Below are 22,191 nucleotides of genomic sequence, written 5' to 3'. Positions count from 1 at the left end.
TTTATTTTGAAATAAAAATATTTAGTTAATGTTTTTAGAGTTTAATTATGTCTTAAATCAAACCATATTCGGTTAACAATCTATTATCTATTATATATTGCAACATCAAATTTTTAGGAAAATATTTTATTCGTAATAACTATTTTACCCATATATTTTATTAAATATTCAAAATTGTCGTTTTGGACGGGAATTCATCCCAAGTCAACTATTTGTAAATTTAGCATATCAAACCACTTGAGTTAGAGACACATTTATGTAAGTCTTGATAACATCAAGTGTTGAGGTAGATATTACTTATTTACAGTCTTACTCTATATTTAGTTTGATATTTATTTTAATATATCTATAAAATATAATGATTTGAGACTTGATTAAATAATTCATTTCTATATACTAACTTTATATTAGGGCAAAACAACAAGAGTATATATTTTTTAATTGTACAAATTTTTATTTATAGTTGAATTTAGAGTTCAAAGACAACTTTAATAAAAAAATTCGTTTTAAACCCAAATTTCTTGAGTAATATAGCCAACTTATCTATATTATCTTAAAGGCTACTAATGCCCATTTAGAATTTACCCACTAAATTTACCCATTAATTTACCCATGACCCACTATCCATGACCCATTTAATTTTTTACACATAAAACATTATATTATACACATATCCATTGATCTTTTAAGATTTAAATGCATTAGAACCCATTTTAGAAACTAACCTAAATACACCTAACCCACTCCCTGATTGTAGCAACTGAATGGTACGTTTGAATTTTTTTGAATTTGTTTACACGTGAAACCAATCTACTTTATCATCCCTCGCAATCAAATTTCAAAATTCGAATTCTTATGTATCTTTTTGATTCTATAATACTCATCCACGCCTTCAATTCATTATCATTTACTCATATTTTTTTGATTTGTGCAGATAAGAGACGATGATGATTTAGCTCCGCCGATCTCCTGTCAAGCATGGATTCACGCTCCCTGGAAGGCTCAGGATCTGCAAGGACATCACTTTTAGGTTTGATTTCATCATGAATAACTGTTAACTATCAATCACGTTAAGTGTTATATGATTTTGAATGATTTTATATTTTTGTCCGTAGGGTTGAAACGTTTGATTCGTAGCCAAGATTCATCAGATCAGGGCTCAAATCAATCTTCTCTGTTGCAGGCTACCCCAAGTTTTCCTGTTTTTGAGTCGAATGGTGAATATCATTCTTCCTCTTACATTTTATATGTAGATTGTGTTCTAATTCATGTTCTTATATTCGTCTCATTGAATTAATTGTGAAGCGTAGAAACGTATGTGTTGAAAAAGAAAATCAGAGTCCCAATGTTACAGTCTCGAATACACAGTCAACAGGTTCTGCATTATCATCTGGTATGTTTTCCATTATTATTGTTTATTATCTGTTACATTAGTGAATGTTGGGAACTCATGATTCATATGCATTTTGTAGTTGGATTTAGGTCTCCTTTACAGACATTATTCAATAGTAATACAAATGTATTGCGAGATTCCAGTCCACACAATCCATCTAATTTTGTTGCTGATGTTTTGTCTAATAGAACCACCTGGACTTCCTTCACAGGTATTTGTGTTTGTTTTATCAATGTAAAGTTCAGAAGTGGGAATGTTTGTATGACTATTTGTTATGTTTTTTTTTGTTGTAGATTTGAAACGTATAAGCAGAAGTGTGGGTTTGAGACCTCTTGGTGGATCAAATAGCACGCTTGTCAGTGTACAAATTTCACCTATTTCGGGGATTACAGTTGAAGAGAATAACACTCCAATTGCTAGGTGCATGGATCAACCTGCTACACTCTCAGATATTACCAATTTGCCGTGTATGTTACATTATAACTTTATATTGAAATAAATATTTTTGTATGCTCTGTTGCGTTTACTAAATTGCTAACATTATATCATGTTGTTTGTTACAGCTGTGAAACGTAGAGTACGTGGTCGCAATATTGAGAAAATTTTAGCTACTAATAACAGTGTTTCAGCGGAACACCAAGACTACCAATTTACGCCTTCAGAAGAATCATGTGTGTTATCTATTAATCAGTTTATGAAATTTCTAATTCATAAGATTTGTAATACTTTATGTTTTATTTTCTATTATGACCAACAAGAATCCATTGTTATTTCTTGCTGCAGCTAATAAATGTAGATTACGTGGTCCTAATGTTGATAATAGGAAGACAATACCACATAATAAGTTTTGTGTGATGCACATTAGTACATGATTATGCATGTTCATTTATAAGATTTCATGTTTTTATTGTTGTGAAAACAATTTAAAATTCTTTTGTGTATTTTGTTGCAGCTAAGAAATGCAGGGTATGTGGCCCTAATATCGAGAAGATTTATACAGATCCCATGTGTACGTTTTGTTATTACATGTTTCCTGATATGCGAATTTATAAAAAAATTTACCTTGCTGGGATTGATCCCATTATTACCATTCACACATTTGTGTGCTGAAGTATTTGTTCATTCTTCAACAGTTATAGGAAAAAGACCTAGTACATCCTCTATGAATAATGTTGACGCATTGTCAAAGTCTAATAAAATATTTGAACATGGACGAATGAGTCAACCTCCGACGTCTCCTTTATGGTCAAGTTTTCATAATCCCCATGAACTGAAGTCAAGAAAGAGTAAAGGAAAGGATAAAGAACAAGCATCTCCAGAAAAGAGGAATTTGATATCAGATTTTGACAATGTGGTTGAATTTGTGGATTCAGAGTCAAGTGATTCAGATGTTGGAATTGATGATATGTATCATGATGACATGGAAGAGGTAATATTAAATCAGAATTTGTGGTGTGGATATATGGATCTTGGTCGTCCGTCAAAGTTGTGCAATAAATGTGGTGCTACTATGTGGAATGAAGAGCGTAATAATAAATCATGTCCGCGTAAAGAGCTCACATTTTCTATGTGTTGTCGTAATGGTCAGATACATTTGCCAAAAGAAAGGCCGCCACCAGAACCACTAGCTTCTTTGTTACTTGGTGGTGAGAAATCGAGGCATTTTAAACAGTACATAAGAGTGTACAACTGCATGTTCCAATTCACTTTCAGCGGTGGTAAGATTGATAACTCAATAAACAGAGGTAGCTCTCCTTATTGTTTTCGCTTACAAGGTCAAAACTATCATTTGGTTGGGAGTTTAGTACCGTTAGATGGATCTTCACCCAAATTCTGCCAGCTCTACATATACGACACGCAGAATGAGATTGAGAATAGAATCAATGCAATGGGAGGTGCTTCTGACAATGTTAATCCAGATATTATCGAGGAACTTTTAGGTATGTTAGACAAGAACAATGAGTTAGTCAAAGCTTTTCGCATGGCTCGGAATCGGTTTGAAAATGAAGAGCTGGATGAGTTTAAGTTAGTCCTCATATCATCTCAATCTCCTAGCGGTAGACCAAACCACATTACTCCATCTGATGAAGTTGTTGCTTTCATTGTTAGTGATGATACGGATACCGGTGGTTTTAGAGACACGATTGTGAATTCCAAACAAGAAGGATTGAAGAGGATATATGAAACAGATCCATATTTCATGCAGTTGCAATATCCACTACTGTTTCCTTGGGGAACCGAGGGTTATCATAAACGTATACCTCTGATAAGCAATAAATACTCTGAAATAGAGAATTTAGATGATGAAGACCTTGATCCTGACTCAACACAGAGGTGACATGTTTCACTAAGAGAATATTATTGTTACAAGATTATGATACGCACTTCTGAAGGTATTTAATAAAAGTAAGCAATGTGATTAAAAATATAAAATGCGTAATGGCTATGTGTATATTCTCATCATCGTCTCATTAATTTCAGGTTTAACGCCATACCTTGCAGGACGTTTGTGGCAACAATATGTTGTGGATCAGTTTGCTGTCATTGAACAATATAGATTAGACTGGGTTTCAACGCATCAAACTACCATCCGTGCTGATTTGTATAATTCTGTGCGTGATGCTCTCAGTAAAGGTGACCATGATCCAATGCATGTTGGAAAAGCTGTTATACTGCCTGCTTCATTTACTGGATCCCAACGATACATGTCTCAATACTTTAAGGATTCCTTGGCGATATGTCGTGCAATTGGTCATCCATCCTTATTTCTCACCATGACTAGCAACTCAAAGTGGCTAGAGATACAAGAAATGCTTAAATTGTTGCCCAATGTTGATCCTGTTGATGCACCGGATATTGTTTCTCGCGTGTTTAAACTGAAGCTTGATCAGCTATTAGATTTGATTAAAAAGAAGAACTACTTTGGAAAGTGTATAGGAGGTAAAAAAAAATTCTGGACACCGCCAATTTTATATTTAATTTTTTTTAATCATATCTACACACATGCATAGATTAAATATTTTATTTACTTATGTTTTGCACAGTTATGCATGTAATTGAATTCCAGAAGTGTGGCTTGCCACACGTGCATATGCTAATCTGGCTGAGCCCTGAAAGCAGACCTAATTCTATTGAAAAGGTTGACCGGTTGGTTTTTGCTGAAATACCAGATAAGAATTCTGATCCAATAGCATATGAAGCTGTTAAAAACTACATGATGCATGGACCCTGTGGTAAAGACTTATACACATCTCCATGCATGGTTAAAGGAAAATGCATGCGTTATTTCCCAAAGAGGTCTGAGTAAATAGAATGATACATATGTTCTGTAATAAGTCTATTTTATTATTAATCTCTACGCATGTAATGTTTTGTTTTGCAGGTTTAATGGTAATACCTATTTTGACGATTGTGGTTTTCCTGTTTATCGGAGGCGTAACACCGGTAGAGTTATCAACAAAAAAGGGATCAACCTTGACAATCAATATGTAGTTCCATACAATCGAGATCTTCTGTTACGGTTTCAGTGTCATATAAATCTGGAAATTTGCAACAGTTCAAGATCGTTGAAATATCTCTTCAAGTACTGTTTAAAGGGTCATGACACTGCTACAATGTTGTTGAAGAAGAAAAGTAACAAATCAGGGAGTGAACAAACTGCAAGATCCGTGAAGAATTTGGATGAGGTAAAGAATTTTCTTGATGGTAGATATGTTTGTGCATCTGAGGCATCTTGGAGGATTTTTGGGTTTGACATTCACCATCGTTCCCCAAGTGTTGAACGCTTACCAATACATTTGCCCGGTCAGAAGTACTTGAATTTTCAGATTTCTGCAGATTTGGAGAATGTGTGCAATAACGCGACTTCCAAAAAAAGTAAACTAGATGCTTGGTTTGTAGCTAACAGTGAATTTCCACAAGCTCGAAATTTTACGTATTCTGACTTTCCCACCCAGTTTACATGGATAAAGAAAACTGCTAAATGGAAGCTTAGACAAAGAGGTGATGTGGTTGGGAGGTTAGCAGAGGTTCATGCAACAACTGGTGAATTATTTCACCTTCGAATGTTGTTACTTAGATGTAAAGGTGCTTTATCTTTCACTCAGTTGCGCACTATTGATGGAACTACATATGATACATTTAAGGAAGCATGTGGTGCTCTTGGTCTGTTGAATAATGACAAGCAATGGCATGATGCTTTGAAAGAAAATGCATTGTCAGTTATGCCAATCCAAATTCGGGCTATGTTTGTTAACATACTGGCATATTGTTCGCTGTCTGATCCGCTTGCGCTATGGGAAAAACACTGGCCGGCATTGTCAGATGATGTTCTTTATATCCGGCATAAGATTTTAGATAACATTCATTTAACACTGTCCGAGTATGAAATCCAGAACTATGCTTTAGCAGGTGTGTGATCAGTATTAAATACATTTTATGTTTGTTACTTTGTAGTATTTTTTTATTATTTTTATTTAGATGTCGGATCATTTACCATTTTTTTTGTGCAGAGATTGAAAAGTTGTTAAATGATGTCGGTAAGTCCTTAAGAGATTTTCATATGATGCCATTTCCTGACGAACGATTTTTCCACACTTTTGTCAATCGTCTTATTACTGAGGAAACTAGCTACAATAAAGAAGAATTGATACTTAATCATGACAAAGCTCATAAAAATCTGAACTCAAGGCAGCTGGATGTATATAATGCAGTTGTTGATAATGTAAACAAAAATAAAGGTGAAATGTTTTTTGTTTACGGGAGCGGTGGATGCGGTAAAACGTTTCTTTGGCAAACTCTTTGTTCACGTTTTCGATCAGAAGGAAAGATTGTTCTTCCTGTTGCAGGCTCAGGAATTGTTGCTACACTTCTTTCTGATGGTCGAATAGCTCATTCTAGGTTTAAGATACCTCTTAAATTAGATCAGAATTCTATTGCTGGAATAAAACATGGTACAGACATTGCAAAGTTGATGCAGCACACAAGTCTTATAATATGGGATGAAGCTCCAATGCAGCATCACTATGCAATTAAAGCCGTTGACAGAAGCTTGCGAGACATAATGGTTGTCGTTGATGTAGAATGAGGAAGAAGACCCTTTGGTGGTATTACAGTTGTTTTTGGAGGCGATTTTCGACAGATATTACCTGTTCTGCCTAAGGCTGGAAGGGCTGAAATGGTAAATGCATCATTCAACAAATCCCAGCTTTGGAAATCTTGCAGTGTCTTTCTTCTCAGTCAGAACATGAGATTACATTCAGGTAATTCTGAAGCTAGAAATAAAGTAATAGCTGACTTTAGTAAATGGCAACTTGATATTGGAGACAGAAAAGTTGAATGCATTGATACTCATCGTGCAGATGTTGAAACTGAGTTTGTAGTTCCTGATGAATATGTTGTCAAGAGTCCCTTGAAAACTCCCATTAAAACCCTAATTGACATTATATATCCAGATTTTCAGAATAACTTGCATTCACAGGAGTATCTGAGATCGAGATCTATTTTGACTCCAACAAACATTGTAGTTGATGACATCAATGCACAGATTCTTGAAAGAGTTCTGAGTAATATGCATACTTATCTCAGCCAAGATTCAATTGAAGACAGGGGTGTTGACGATAATGACTTTGATTCGTCATTTCCAGTTGAGTATTTGAACTCCATAAATATGCCATGTATGCCTAAACATGAGTTAAAAGTAAAGTTTGGAGCCGTTGTTATGTTGATGAGGAATTTAAATCAGATTATGGGTCTATGCAATGGTACAAGGATGATAGTTACTGGCTGCAAAAAAAACAGTATAGAATGTCAAATTCTCTGTGGATCTCAAGTTGGTACGAAACATCTTATTCCAAGAATCGATATGGTCCCAACAGACACAAATTGGCCATTTGAATTTAAAAGAACGTAATTTCCTCTCCAACTATATTTTGCCATGACTGTGAACAATAGCCAAGGTCAATCATTGGACACAGTTGGATTGTATCTTCCTCGGCCCGTATTCTCACATGGTCAGTTATACGTTGCAATATCCCGTGTTACATCTCCAGAAGGACTACATATTCTTATTGATGACGATAATGGGAAAAGCACAAATATAACATCAAATGTTGTGTTTGAAGAAGTTTTCTACAACCTTCCTAAATTGTGATAATATTTGATTTAACTAACTTATTGTAATGGTTTGACCATGAAGATGGTACCACCACAAATATTACATCAAATGTAGTCTATGAAGAAGTATTTTATAACCTACCGAGCATAAATGATGATAATGTATCATAGTAGTTATTTGTATTGCACATTTACAATTCTGACTAGGTTATTCATCATTTTATTATAATTGGTAGTACGAGAATTTTTTTTTTTGTTATTAAATTAGAATTATATCAGGTCATATTGGTTATTCATTCTCATATAACTACTAAGTAAAAGGCAGATTCTGGAATAGTTTTTTTTATGCATATCAAATTCTCAATATAATTAGTTGTGATATGTTTTATATTGATAAGGAGACATTATGATAATCAGAGAAGATTATGGGATACTAACAATTTGTATTAGATAACTAACTCATATTTAAATATTTGTTTAATATCACATTTATGATACTAATTGAGATTCTATTTTAACACTTTTTTTTCCTAGCTAATATTGGTGTAAGCTGTTAGGGATCATCATACAACTTTACTAGATATCTATTGATTGAGATTTTCATGGACTAATTATCAGCCTATCACCTTAACTATAAAGATAGTGTATATCTTTATTAAAAATACAGTCGATTGTCTTCAACGCTCCACACATTCGGATTGTTTTTGCTATATATCCAACTCACAAACTAATTTCAGAGTTTTCAAGTAAATATGGAAGAACATCCAAGTATAATTACAATTCATTACCTATTTGTTAAAATGAACATTTAATATACTCTTTTTTGATAACATCTATTAACTTTTTCATTACTCGGATATGCAGGACCATCATCATTTATCCAATCTAGATGGTAATAATACTGCTTGGACTTTGAAGGTCCGTGTGACAAGAATGTGGGTATCAACTAATCGACAAGGTGTCTTAGTCAGGCACAATCTTATTCTATTGGACTGTGAGGTTTGATTGAATAACTATATGACTTATACCACATCTATGATTGTGTTTACCAGTCTCTATCCTAAGATTTTATTTTTTGCAGAATAATCACATACTTGCAATTATTCCACCAGCTCTTTGGAATTTGTTTTACTTTATCATTCATCCTGGCAGATTGTTACGTATCAGAAATGTTAAGGTTCCTCCAGCTGCTAGATTTATGAGGCATGTACGTTCTGCAAATCACAACATGTTTCTTCCCATCACTGTGGTGATGTTGGAACCTGAGGAAATTTTGAGTATACCGCGCCATAAATTTGATTTGGTTCATGTGATGCTCCTATATAATTCTCCTCATTGTTCTGCTCCCGATGAGCTTCCTATTTATTCCACTGATATTGCTTATAAAATTTTAGAACAAATTGCTTACAATTTGTTGTGTTTAACTTTAAGTTTATTGTTGTAGATGTTATTGGAATTGTTGAACTCCTGCAACCAGTACAATCTATTATGACAAGATTTGGTGAAAAGGAAGTGTTACGCTTCAGAATTTCAGATGGCGTGTAAGACTCTTCAATAAAATTTTTGACAAATATAAAAATACTATGCCATCCTCCAGTTTTCTTATTTTACGTATTAACACTTTTGAACATCCATAAGTGTTTGACGTTTTATTATATTCGTGTTAGGAGGTCCTTCCAAGTGTGTTTTAGCGGTTCTTTGCCAACAAATTTTGAATCATTGTACCAAGTTACCGAAATTGAACCCAAAATTGTGATTCTGGCATCTGTTAGAGTCTTTATGTATCGAGGTTAATATCTTATTTTTTATATTAAAAACCTTTAAAATTGTAAGCGTTCTCATAGGTTATACAATTCGTTCTAGCTCTTAAATAATAAATATTTTTCGCTCTTGAAAACAGGAAGAGCGCAGATCAGCAATATTCCGTCAACAAAGGTTTTTGTCAATCTTGATTATCCTGATGTCTTATATTTGAGGCAGAGGTAACTAAATATAAATTATATATTTTTGAATTTTACATCATTTTTTTCATATAAACGCTTATAAGTTTTACATACTTTGCAATATAGGTTGATGGACATTTGACAAATCCAAATATGACGCTGCAGAACCATTCCCGTCAACGAAACTTGAAGACAATTTTTTTTTCTGCATTTCTATTAAACTTCTTGATTCAACCGCATTGTCGTATTTGTTTTGATTAAACTTATTTACCACGCTATGGATTATTTTTTAATTTCTCTGTAAATCATAATTATGCCAGTATTTGTCTTTATTAAATGTTCGAACAATTTTGATCACATTATCTCAACTCAACAGTTTAAATAAATACGTTAATTTAATATGTATATTCTAAAGTTTTGAAAAAAGATGTTATATATAATTCCATTTCGAAAAAATCAAACAGATTATGTTATAAATATTCATACCATTTTCATATCTTATTCATATTTTTAAATGAATTAGAGAAACAGACAGAGTAATGAAAAAAATATACAAGTTAATAAAAAAGGGATCAATAAGACTTTGATTGTGATGATTGGATTAATTTAACTGATTAACCTTAATTAATTAATTAACTCAAAATTTAAAATACAATATTCCGTTACATCTAAATTGTACCTATATATTCAAAAATTATATTGAATAGATAGGAAGATAATTGATGATTAATGACCTAATCATTGAGGATTATATTGTTGTCGGTCTTCATCTTACATATTTTTAAAAAAATATCAATTATCATCAACTTACCAGATTGAATAAGATAATTGATGAATAATTAGAGAATCAATCAAAACCATATTGTTGGCAGTCTTTATCATACAGTTAAAATAGAGTATCAATTAGCATCAATTTACCAGTTTGAATATATCATTGAGATAAAATAGAGTATCATAACCTATCAAGTTGCATATATCATTTGCAAATGCATTTTATTTTAATGCCTTGAGATAAACATCAAACATACTCTGACACTAAAAATAAAACTTTAGGTTTCCTCTCTATTTGTTCTCTCTAAAAACATCATTGATTGGTACGAACTGATATAATATGTTATCATTATTTCTTCATCGTGCATGCTGTCATTTTTTGTTAATATTTTGAAGTTTTTAATTCCTCAATTGTTAATGCTTGACACTTTGTTTAATTGACTTGAACAAAAGCTTCAATGAAATCTGCAGTATTCAATCTTATTGAAGACCTTGATCAATCGACTACCAATTGGAAGATTAAGGCTAGAGTAACTAGGATGTGGACCAGCGTTAGCTCTGAGAATGGATCAGTCAAAGGATATAATGTCATTCTGCTTGATGATGATGTAAGTCTTATGTTGTAAAAATTTTTAATGGTATTACGTAAAATCCTACATTCTTTTGTATACCAAATGTAACATCCTCTTTTGTTTTAGAATAATCACGTCTATGCATTTGCTTATCCCAATATTTGGAATGGGTTCAAAACTCCTGTGATTGAAGGAGGCGTTTATGTTTTTGACCAATTTTCTGTGAAAGCTGCTGTCGGTAATCTGAAGCCTGTACAAACTGATATCTGCATCAGATTTTCATAATATACTACGATCACTGCTGCTGAAGACGATGGCATGATTCCTGCCTACAAATTCGAATTTCTGGATTTAGGTGATCTTTTTGCTGAGGCCAGCAAATATCAGCCACAACAACAGCCTGAATTTGCTATAGGTGACCTTAATATAATACTCTTTTGGTATAGATTATTAGTTTTTTTTAAATGCGTTCCTTAATATTTCACTGCATTTTATCTTTGACCAAATCAAATATATTGCTCTGTTTAATTTAGATGTAATTGGAGTTATTGAGGATTTTGAACCTCTAACGAAACTTGACACAAAATTTGGCATGCGAGACATTGTCAAATTCAGGATTTGTGATTCCAGGTTTGTCGAATGTAATAATATTTATACTGTAATTATAATTATTTTCTGAGTCTGTCTCTAATGTGGAAGTTGTATATCCTGAAATATATGTTATTTTTTCAATATAGTAATCAGCATAAAGTAAGTGTTTGGGGAGATCTTGCTGTGTTTGCCAATAACATTTATACTAAGGAATTCCAGTCTCCGGTAATTACAATAATAACGAGCACAAAAGTTACAACTTTCATGAGTAAGTTCTCTTTAACTACTTAGTATAAATGACCTTGACATTATACAACAAATTACTGAACTATATTGCTTTGATTTAGATACTGTGCAGATTGGTACTTTGCCATCTTCAAAATTGTACCTCAACCTAGATGATGAATCCGTGACTGATATGAGGATGAGGTAGTACGATTAAGAAATATATTAATTACATAATTACAGCACGTTTGCATGTTTAATAACAGTTGATAGGAGGCTGAGTTAATAAACATCAATGTTTACCTTGTAGGTTGAAGGAGGAGGGATATTTATCAAAGAGAGAAAAATATCTTAAGGCGGCAAAATCTGAATTTGTTCAACCCTTTATGGAACGAATGACATTAAAGGATCTCAATGAAAATCTGACATATGATGACTTGAAGGTTTATAACCTTTACAAAATTTGCACGACACAACCATATTGAATATGATTTATTTTTAAATCTGAACCTTTTTCACTTCAAACAGAAGAGGATATACACCACGTTCTCAGTTGTTAAGGTGGATGAGGATGTAGCATGGTGGTTTTACAGTTGTAACAAATGTCAACAAGAGGTTGAGCGGCTTGACAGGAGATTTCGATGTAATAATTGTCCTCGCATAATTCCGGTTGCCCCTAAAAGGTATATCAAATTAGAGTTATATTAAAAATTTATTAAGTTTTAGTCTATATTAAAGTCAACTTTCAATAGTTATCACAAAATTCCTTATAAATTCAGGTTTCGTATCATGGTCCTTGCCGAAGATGATACATTTTCATGTAATATTATGCTCATGGGCCGAGCTGCTAGAAGGATTGTTGGCACAAGTGCAGCAAAAGCGTATAATGATTTTGAGAAGGTATAAATTCATTACAACGAAGCAGATCCAATGAAATGTTCTAAATTGTTAATTAAAGTGTTTAACAATTATTACATTGTATCAGGCTCCTGAAGAAGTCCTTCCTCGGGTACTTAAAGATTTGGTTGGAAAGGAAGTCATTGTCATTATTCAATTGAACAAAGCAAATGTAACTGAGGATAGTACCATATTTGATGCAAATGACATATTTGACACGACTACGCAGAGTCCAAGTCCATCTAAATCTGCACATATATCAGAATCTTCCTCCATCAACTTTTCCGTTAATGTAATTTTGGTTTTTATATGTTATAATACTCGAATCATTATAATTTTATAACTTTTAGTCTTCCAATAAATCTTTACAAATCGTAATTGTTTTTGTGTTAGTCCGTCGATCTTGATGCCATTGATCATACTCCGGGCTCTGCAAAATCAGTTACCAAAAAAATTTAAAAGGTAAGATACATTTATGCATTGTATTTTATTTTTTTGCATTTAATCACTTACATTCCGTTCATTAATTATCATCATATTAATTATCTATATTCTATTAATTTTTTCTGTTGATTTGGTCATATTCTAAGAATTTTTAATTTGTTAAAATTTGCAGGAGAAGTAATACAGCAGTTAAGCACTCAATTATTTTGCTCGATGTTATGTACGAAAGATGGATTGGATTGGTGTTTAGCATTTCTGAATTTCGTTTTAAATAATCATCATTTTCAAGTTGTTCATCTTTTATTTGGCATGGATGCAACATTTGTGTTGGCAATCCAATTTCCTCAGTTTTTAATTATTAAATTTCCTTATCACATTGAACTGTAAATTTGGGTTGCTGATGTTGAAAGTTTATTTTTCCTATTTGAATCAATGAAGAATGTGTATTGGTTGTTTTTGTCGTTTATTTCGTACTATTATCAAATTGCGTTATTGATATTTAATACAATTCTTATGGGGACACCAAAGTTTAGTAAGCAGTTTTTAGTTTATAACTGATTCTATTAAGTATTATAGTATAAGTATAACTGTTTTAAGTTAGTTTTTTTCAAGTCACAAATTGGTAGCCATTCCCCAATAGTCACATCTTTCCATTGTATTTTGTATTTATAGAAGTATGTCATTACATTTGAGATTAGTTAGTCTGTCAACCTTTGATTGAACCCAAAGAAATACGTAAATCATGGAACATGTTGAACGTGTATGGCAATTCCCTGCTCAAGGTTGGATGAAGATAAATGTTCACAGTGAGTTTATTCAGAATGCTCCTGAAGGTCAGAATAGAAATGGCATTGGCGTTGTTGTGAGAGATTCAAATGGCCTTCTTATTCGATTAACATATGGCACCATTCTGGGCTTAACTAATCTTAATAGTGCCTTATGGGCTGTTTTGATAGGAATGCGTAGAGCATTTCAAGACCAGTACGAACGTGTTATCATTGAGACTGATAATATCCAGGCTTACCGTGAATGCAAGTATTATAGAGAGGATGGAATAACACCACATACTAGGAGTACATTCAGATGTATCCTTTCACGTCTTAATGATCATAACATTCGTTATGAAATTAATTTGGTACATCCGCAGAGGAACTCTGTAGCAAGACGTCTGACATCAATTGGTAGACAAAATCTGCACGATTTTGCAGACATTGGACCGGCCTGTTGACAACATTCAAGAATTTCTTAATATGGATTTAGGTCTTGGCCCTCCACAAGCACGATTTCAGGATGTTGAGATTAATGACCCTGAACCTGTTCAAGATGGACAGGTTGTGAATTTCTAAGCATGTTCAATAGTTTGTGATTATTCCTGTTAAGTATGTATATGTGAATATGTAACAAATTTGTACAGTTTGGTTATATATATGAATGCAAATATTTATCTTAATTATGAAAAATGTTTTTTGTAAAAGATAATAATTGATGTTACATGCATTGTCCATCACTAAATTTGACCCATATCTATAAAGTTGTATCTTTCTTACTTACACGTTTATCAATTCGAGTCATAATGATGTAGTATTCATTTCCAATAATCCAAGAAACCCCCATTGTTACTTTACATTTTTCTAAATTTACATACTTTTAAACAATTACAAAGTAGAGAAGGAAATGAAAAGGTTTTATTCACATTCAATTCAGTTAACTCCAGTATTTGGAATACATAAAGCATCTTATTTCTCACAAACTTGCTCAGCTCCAAGTGTGCTATCAATTACATATATAATATTTGTAGAACGTTTCCTTATTTATAGACCTTATCACAATCAGTTAAAATTCTATTTTTCCTTCATTGCAACAAAATACTCTCTTCGGTTCATCATGCCAAAACTTTAACATTTTCACCGTCAATACTGACATTATGTCTATAGTGTTTGGCTTCTTAATACACGATCTTGATAGCTTTCAGATGTTCGGAAAGTTTCTGATGGCCTACTTACCAAATCTAGCCGAAATACAAGTTAAGGAGATGTTGCAGAAGCTCAACTGGGATGCTCTATACCAGTACCATAATCATTATCTAGAAGTTCGGCGTGAACCAATTCCATGGTTTCATTCTTTTTGCCATTTTCTCTGGAAGTTGAGCAAGCTATGTTTTATAACTCTGTTCGAATGCTTTTCATGTGCAACGATGTGGATCATATCTTCAAACTCTCTCTCTTTTCTCTCCATTAATCATTTCCCATCTTATTTTTGTTATGTGTTTTTTAGAGCAGTTTACAGACCATATGAAAGAGATCAGGTTGTTGAAGAAATGTCTCATATTCTTACAATCCTTGATCTTAGATCGAAGTTATTAGACATTGTTCATTTGCTTGAAGATATATACTGTAACATATCGGACGTAGATAATCTACTTCCTGTTTCTAAATTTTGTCCAAATGCTATAAATAAAGACCCGATCAACAGGATTGAAGGGAATCCTTTTGGTGAAGAGCTTTGGTATTCACTTTGTGAGTTGACTGTTAAGGAGAAGTACAGTGAAGAAGGTGATTTCTATCATGCACGCTTAACTATGTCACATATCTGGAATTCAAGTTGTGGGTCATTGTAAAGTGCAACTACTTTTGTTCAAGAATTTTGCTCGGTGATGTTTGTGATTGATCTGTTGCACTTTTATTTAATTTTAGTACAAAATTAAAACCTTTGGTAGTTGAACTTATGTTATTTCTAGCCTTGATAATGAGTGCTCTATTGTTGTTCTGTCCTTTTGTTTAAAGTTACATGACAATGATCTGTAATATATATGTTTTGAACATGGAAATGACATTATTGTGGTATATATTCCAAGATAGATTGTATGACACAATCTTTTGTTATAAAAAATAAGAATATGATAAATACAGCAATTATATAAGTAAAGATTTTGTGATGTCACTTCCACAATTAAAATATTGATCAGACTACATAATTTGCCCTTTTTGTGGAGAACTTGGGATTATGCCATATTAAAATAACCTTAAAGTTATTTGACGTGAATAGTTGGAAAACTTCATTGACTAAAAGTATCCCTGATTTGTAGCTAATGATGTACTAAAACGATACCAAACCCATATTAATGTCTAACAAATCAAGTGTAACTGAACAAATTTAAAATATACAAAATGGTGTATTTTTATGCCATGAATTTATGTTATGATTAGGTAAGTACCTTAATTGAAGTATGGAAGAAATCAGTACATATGCCCAATGGCGTGTGTACCCAATAGTTATCACATAATATTTAAATCCAGTAATAGCCATCATACAAATCCCATTATGTACGCATTGCGTCTACGAATTAAATCCATGCCACAACAATTGGCTAAAGTATGAACATTACATGTCTTGAAACCGAGAGTATAAGTTACAAACATTATAAATGTTGATTAAATGCAAGCATAGTAATGAGATGTATTCAGACCAATTCCTCTCCATTGCATTATCCCTGAAGTGTTTCCTGGTCATTCTCTGCATCAAGAGAAAGATCATTTCAAGATTTAGATGTGTGTGAAAGAATGTAGTCAAACAATCATGTTTTAATCAAGTAAAAAGAAGTTATGTAAGGTAAGCAATTATTGTCAATTAATATGACCATATTGTATTACAATTTTGTTATTAGTAGAGTTCTCACCAGCCTCTGGGGTCTGATCTTCAAACAACTTCTGCACTCCATCTTTGTCAAAAATGAAAGCATCAAATCGACCAGCTTCCCAGTTTGTGAACACTATAAAATCTCCCATGTTGAGGCTAAGTTTTGGTGGAATTTTATAGAGACCAAAGAACCGCTTCTCATAATCGGAAAAATAACTTGTAAACATTGTATCCAAAGGGAAACAGTAGAGAACAACTTATGGGATATGCTTGCCATATTGTGCCACAAAAGGATGTGGAATATCCTGCAATAGGAGTTAGATCAAATTAATCCTATGTTTTTATATTTTGTAAAAAAAAGCACATTTGCATAACATATTACAAGTTAATGAGAAAATAACTTACAACTATGCCATCATAGATTGTTTTTCAGTAGCTTTAACTAGAATTTTAACTCCAGCTCCAGCAACATTGGCTGATCATGTGTATTAAACAGTATAATAATGATAATGACTTAAGATCGGCTTTCCAATGTGTAACCAAATATTGAAGAGCATACGACAGTATTACCTCTCTTTGCCGCATAGAAATTTGGATCTTCAGGCTTGACATAGTTTATCTCACACCCAGTCTTATCAAATATGTGACCCCAGTAATTTCCTGAAGATTCAAAACAGAGAAGAAGCTTACAAGCACTTCCTTTTGGGTAAACTTGGATGAGTTCCCCAAGTACAATTAGGCTGCCACTCTTATTCATAAGTGAAATCTAGCTTCTCGCCATTTGGTAGCATTATGTGTCCAGTAACAGCAAGTTTGCCACCATATTGATTAACAATAGTGGCTGGTAATTTCTGCAACCGTAAATAAAGAGCCTTTCAATAATTCAATTAACAAGCACGATCACATATTCACACAAATATAAAGTTATTTACCAATTCAAGCATAGTTGGATCAAACGGAACTATGAATGATGGAATCTTCACAGGGTCAGAGGTAGTATGCTGCGTTTGAATAATAAAAATAGTTATTATATCAACTACATAAATATATAATATTCCAATTAGTAAAACATGTTGAGTTCAACAAAAATCAGTTCAATGAATGGCTAAGTCGAGGCAGTCATGGGGGATACGGTTAGAAATCAAAAAACCAGACTCAACATTGTTTAATGACTGTCCCGGGACACAGCTTTAGACAAAAATCACAACAATCCCTTCCAGACAAAACGTATTGTGACTATCAACCAGGTACTTAAAACATTTACAAGGTTTTTTGCACCATGTAAGTCAATATACAGATGGCAATACTTTTTCATTGCAACATAATAGATTAGAAATCAATATACATATGTGTAATATGCTACTGACTTTCCCAACACATAACCAACTATCCCAAGATCACAACATACACTTCGACCAAGAACGGTTTCATTGTATAAACCACATACTTAAACACTTTACAATGATTTTGCAACATATAAGTCAATATATAATATGGCAATATGTATACAAAAATACCCAATATGAATCAATACATAATCTTTTCATCAGATTACAATGACAAATCTATTTAATGTCAATAACTAATTTCATAGCACCATGAATGTAGACTATTCAGAATACTTATATGTAAACAGAGATGAGCAAGATTGATCAAATCAAATTCAATTAACATAAAACGTAGATTTATCTACATTCATCAGATTACTAATTGAATGACAGAGTATACATACCTCCATGACTTGAGTAGAATGATGAAAATCAAAAGTCCCCTGACGATTGTTTGTGCCGAGTTTGGAGTTTTGTTCGGTGTTAGTATTGATGAGAATGGTCTTTTGCATGCAGGGTTTATTTTGATCCAGTGAACAAAAGTCAATCAACACGGTTCTCTATGTGTAATTACAATAACTGCTTATTTAATGGAAAAGATGTAATAAAATTTACATGTTAGGTACATAATTATGAATATTAAGTAATATTACATATTTTAAGTATGCATTCAAATTACGTATTTGAAAAAAAAAAATTTTACAAACTTACAATCGAGAAGAATGTTAAGTTATTTTATTTTTCCAATATTAAAATTTAAGTTAGAAAACATTATGCCGCAGTTTTAACAGAATTGTACTATAAAATATTTTGAATAATTTTGAAGAAGTTTATTTGTCTGAATATGCCCTGAATACGGATTATAAAATTACTATTTATATTATTAAAATACACAGCACTAATAATTTTTTTTAATAGATTATGTGTCATATTTTTTATACATGTTCTCTCATATCTTCATGTATGCATTCAATAGTTTAAAAAAAGTATTTGGTATGTTTTGTAAATCTTTGGAGGTGTATTATATATGTTACTGTAATAAGATGTTTTGTAATTGTAATTTGAATTAAATAATAATAGGCTTATAGACTTATTATATTTATGTCTAAAGTTATGACGAAGAAAGTAATTCGAACAATCGTTATAAATGTCTATTAATTATTAAACATGTCAACTACAGAATATAATAAATATATTTATTATTGATTTTATTGTATTAATTTTATAACCCTATGGTAAAGGCTTAAATTTAATACAAAAACATTTGATTTTGAAACATTAAGACTTATTCCAGCTAATTTATCACAAAGTATTTTCTTATGAACGTTTAGTTTTGTATTTTACGCTATAATATCATCACAGGGGAAAATTTCTAATAACCGTTGTATTTAATAGATTATGTCTTTTTTTGGAATCCATGTTTAGTCATCTTCCCATGAAAAATTTGCAATAGATATTCCATTTGTTGTTCCAATATTTTTTCACATTCATACAATTTGGAAGAGAATTCAATATAAAATAAACTATTGCAATATCATATTTGATGAGAATAAATGTTTCCATTGATCAAGATAATATCGTCATACTTATTCCAACCGGATCGAGATAATTAATTTCAAATTATATTCTTTTGAGGTTTTAAAATTGCTTATGTAGGAAATGATAACTGTAAGTACAATTTGTTAAAAGAAATTAACAAATAGTTTTTCATAATTAATGTAACAATCCAGTTTAGGTGTGGGGAAATTATAACACCCATGAAATAATTAATGTACAAACTTACATTTCAGAAGAATATATTATATTTTTTCAAATAAAAAAATTAATTTGTAAAATATTATGCCAAAGTTTGAACAGAATAATACTACAAATTATTTTTCCTATATTTCAAATAGTTTATTTGTCCGAATATGTTGTTCGTTAGATTATAAATTTTACTATTTATGTAAGATAATTAATTTATAAATAGTTTTGCATGAGGTTTTATATTAGGCAATTCACGCTAATATATCATCAAAATACACAAAACTAATAACGATTGATTTTAATAGATTGTATGTCATATTTTTATACATGTTCTCTCATATTTCCATGTAAAATTTGTAATAGTTTTCAAAATACATTTGATATCTGATAAGATTTTATGGACCTTTATTAAATATCTTTTTGCAATAATATGGTTTGTAATTGTAGTTGGAATAAAAATAATAGTAGACTTATAAAGAAATAGATATTTCAAAAAAGTTTTGACGAACAAAGTAATTCGAACAATTGTTATCAAATGTTGGGTAAATATTAAAAATCACAACTACAGATAAGAATAAATGTCTTTATTATTTATTATAGTGTATTATTTTTTAACCGCATGCTACAGTCTTAAAAAATATATGACATTTTCAAACATTATGACTTATTTGTACTATTTTTTTAAAATTTAGTTGTTATGAACTTTTATATTTCTATTTTACGCCATATCATCACAATTAAAATTAATAATACCCATAGTTCGTCACAATTAACGTACGAATCGAGTTTTTATGTACGAAAATGATAATTCCCATGAAATAATTTATGTGAATATTGTATAAGACAATTTAACCTACATTTAAGGTCATGTTGATATCACGTTAACTTACTAAAATTATTAGCAGAATATTGCATTTAATGGAGAAGTAAAATCCTAACAAACTCTTATCTAAAGATCACGCCAACTATGTTAACATCAATCATTTACCTAAATCCATGGTGACGTACTAATCCTCATATATATATATAGTTTTCATGTGTTATATGAATATCATAAAGTAATAACCCTTTAAGAAAAAAAATTTGTTAGTTAACCTTTTGTGATTGCTGCCATGGAAGACAACCTTGCATTGGTTAATAGCACTAGGACTGATTGGAGGGTTCGTGTACGTATTACTAGGATGTGGCCTTCATTTTCTCGCACTCAACAATTCCGAGGTGTTAATCTAATTGTGCTTGATTCAGAGGTAATGTCTTGCGCTTTGTGTAGTAGTATATATGATTTGTTTGTATAGAAGAGTTTCCAATGAGCTTTTGTTATGCAGGATTGTCATGTCTTTGCATTTGTAAATCGTGTATTTGGCATGATGTTAGCAATATCATACTTGAAGGAAACATATATGCTATTCACAATTTTGTAGTAATGGAGCCTGCAGGACTTATGAGGCCTGTATCTACTGATAAGATAATTGTTTTTTCACATGATACCATTGTTCATCCTATTCCGTTTGAAGTAAATACCATTCCAAGGCACAAGTTTGAGCTTAAAACCATTCCTGAGATTTCTGATCTTGCAATGGCACTCTCTCAACATGTGCTTCCTGTACATGCTATAGGTATTTTTGAATATTATCACATATTTCTTTTTAATTTACATGATTGAAAAAACCTAAATAGTAACTATTTAGATATTGTTGGCATGCCTCAGAATATTGATCCAATAAAGCAAGTTTATACACGATTTGGTGAGAAAAGTTTCTTCGATTTGAGTTATTTGATGGCAGGTAAGACCATCATTTCAGTAATAAATAGTGTCGCTCAGTGTTGAACAATGTTTATCTGATAGTCTCATTATCTTTCTTTCCATTTCAGCAACGTTGTTAAGATTTTTGCTTGGGATGAATTTACTGTTGATGTAGCAAATGCACTTCAGGGATAGTTGGGTATCCTCCAATTGTTATCTTGACAACCATGAGGCCACTAATCCACAATGGTTCCATTTTCGGCTAATCTACATATCTTTACTACAAAATATAATAATTTTTCATGGTGTCAACTAAAGCTTATCGCTGAATTGCTTCTAACAGGTTCACTGCAGATAAGAAGTTCATCATGTTTCCGGATTTATTTCAATATTAATCATCCTGCTATTGAAGTATTGAGGCAAAGGTATCAACACTCTTTCAGAGATGTCAATTATTATATATGTCATTAACATTAACTTGAGAGGTATAAATTCTAATGAACATTCCTTGCACTATTGTGTTTACAGGATACTTGCTGGATTGGTCTAAATAAATGGCTATTCGCGTGAAGTTTTACATATGGCATTGCAATGTTTTAATGTTTGCTATTTTGCATTATAAAAGCTTAATATGAATTTAAAAGGATTGTTTTGAAAACTTAAGTATTTAGCCAATATTTCTTTTCTGAATATTGAGTTGTATGGATGTTTTATTCAATCTGTTATATGTCACTGCCAATTTTAATGTTATCTTATGATATTTATAAATCTATAAACCATCTATGTT

The 22,191-nt window shown here is 31.8% G+C and overlaps 3 protein-coding genes and 1 long non-coding RNA gene across 4 annotated transcripts; all 4 read left to right on the top strand.

Annotated features, from left to right (window-relative positions):
* Positions 1-3,825: 3,825 nt before the first annotated feature.
* On the top strand, positions 3,826-6,479 carry LOC141679374 (uncharacterized). The gene is made up of 4 exons (XM_074485874.1): positions 3,826-4,333; positions 4,438-4,690; positions 4,776-5,803; positions 5,905-6,479. The coding sequence occupies exons 1-4, from the start codon at positions 3,826-3,828 to the stop codon at positions 6,477-6,479; spliced, it is 2,364 nt and encodes a 787-aa protein (XP_074341975.1).
* A 90-nt stretch (positions 6,480-6,569) lies between these two features.
* On the top strand, positions 6,570-7,304 carry LOC141679373 (uncharacterized). Its single transcript, XM_074485873.1, has one exon. It carries the CDS (start codon positions 6,570-6,572, stop codon positions 7,302-7,304), a length of 735 nt encoding a protein of 244 aa, XP_074341974.1.
* A 1,883-nt stretch (positions 7,305-9,187) lies between these two features.
* Positions 9,188-9,626, top strand: LOC141678026 (uncharacterized). Its single transcript, XR_012557598.1, has 3 exons — positions 9,188-9,296; positions 9,408-9,489; positions 9,577-9,626. It is a non-coding gene; the product is annotated as an uncharacterized LOC141678026 (long non-coding RNA).
* A 1,053-nt stretch (positions 9,627-10,679) lies between these two features.
* Positions 10,680-13,131, top strand: LOC141679372 (uncharacterized). The gene is made up of 11 exons (XM_074485872.1): positions 10,680-10,829; positions 10,920-11,031; positions 11,149-11,208; positions 11,327-11,423; positions 11,531-11,609; positions 11,743-11,813; positions 11,920-12,052; positions 12,138-12,292; positions 12,389-12,509; positions 12,595-12,798; positions 13,123-13,131. The coding sequence occupies exons 1-11, from the start codon at positions 10,680-10,682 to the stop codon at positions 13,129-13,131; spliced, it is 1,191 nt and encodes a 396-aa protein (XP_074341973.1).
* The last annotated feature ends 9,060 nt before the right edge of the window (positions 13,132-22,191 follow it).

The sequence above is a fragment of the Apium graveolens genome, chromosome 8 (genome assembly GCF_009905375.1).
Source record: "Apium graveolens cultivar Ventura chromosome 8, ASM990537v1, whole genome shotgun sequence".
Taxonomy (NCBI): Eukaryota; Viridiplantae; Streptophyta; class Magnoliopsida; order Apiales; family Apiaceae; genus Apium; species Apium graveolens.
This window is presented reverse-complemented; position numbering and strand designations above follow the sequence as displayed.

Bases quoted from the DNA above. Each gene is read 5' to 3' on its own strand.
- LOC141679373 (XM_074485873.1), top strand. From the start codon at position 6,570: ATGGTAAATGCATCATTCAACAAATCCCAGCTTTGGAAATCTTGCAGT.
- LOC141679372 (XM_074485872.1), top strand. From the start codon at position 10,680: ATGAAATCTGCAGTATTCAATCTTATTGAAGACCTTGATCAATCGACT. The intron at 11,424-11,530 runs GTTTGTCGAATG...TTTTCAATATAG, and splicing joins TTCAGGATTTGTGATTCCAG to TAATCAGCATAAAGTAAGTG. The intron at 12,293-12,388 runs GTATATCAAATT...TTATAAATTCAG, and splicing joins ATTCCGGTTGCCCCTAAAAG to GTTTCGTATCATGGTCCTTG.
- LOC141679374 (XM_074485874.1), top strand. From the start codon at position 3,826: ATGCGTAATGGCTATGTGTATATTCTCATCATCGTCTCATTAATTTCA. The intron at 4,334-4,437 runs GTAAAAAAAAAT...TGTTTTGCACAG, and splicing joins CTTTGGAAAGTGTATAGGAG to TTATGCATGTAATTGAATTC. The intron at 4,691-4,775 runs GTCTGAGTAAAT...TTTGTTTTGCAG, and splicing joins ATGCGTTATTTCCCAAAGAG to GTTTAATGGTAATACCTATT.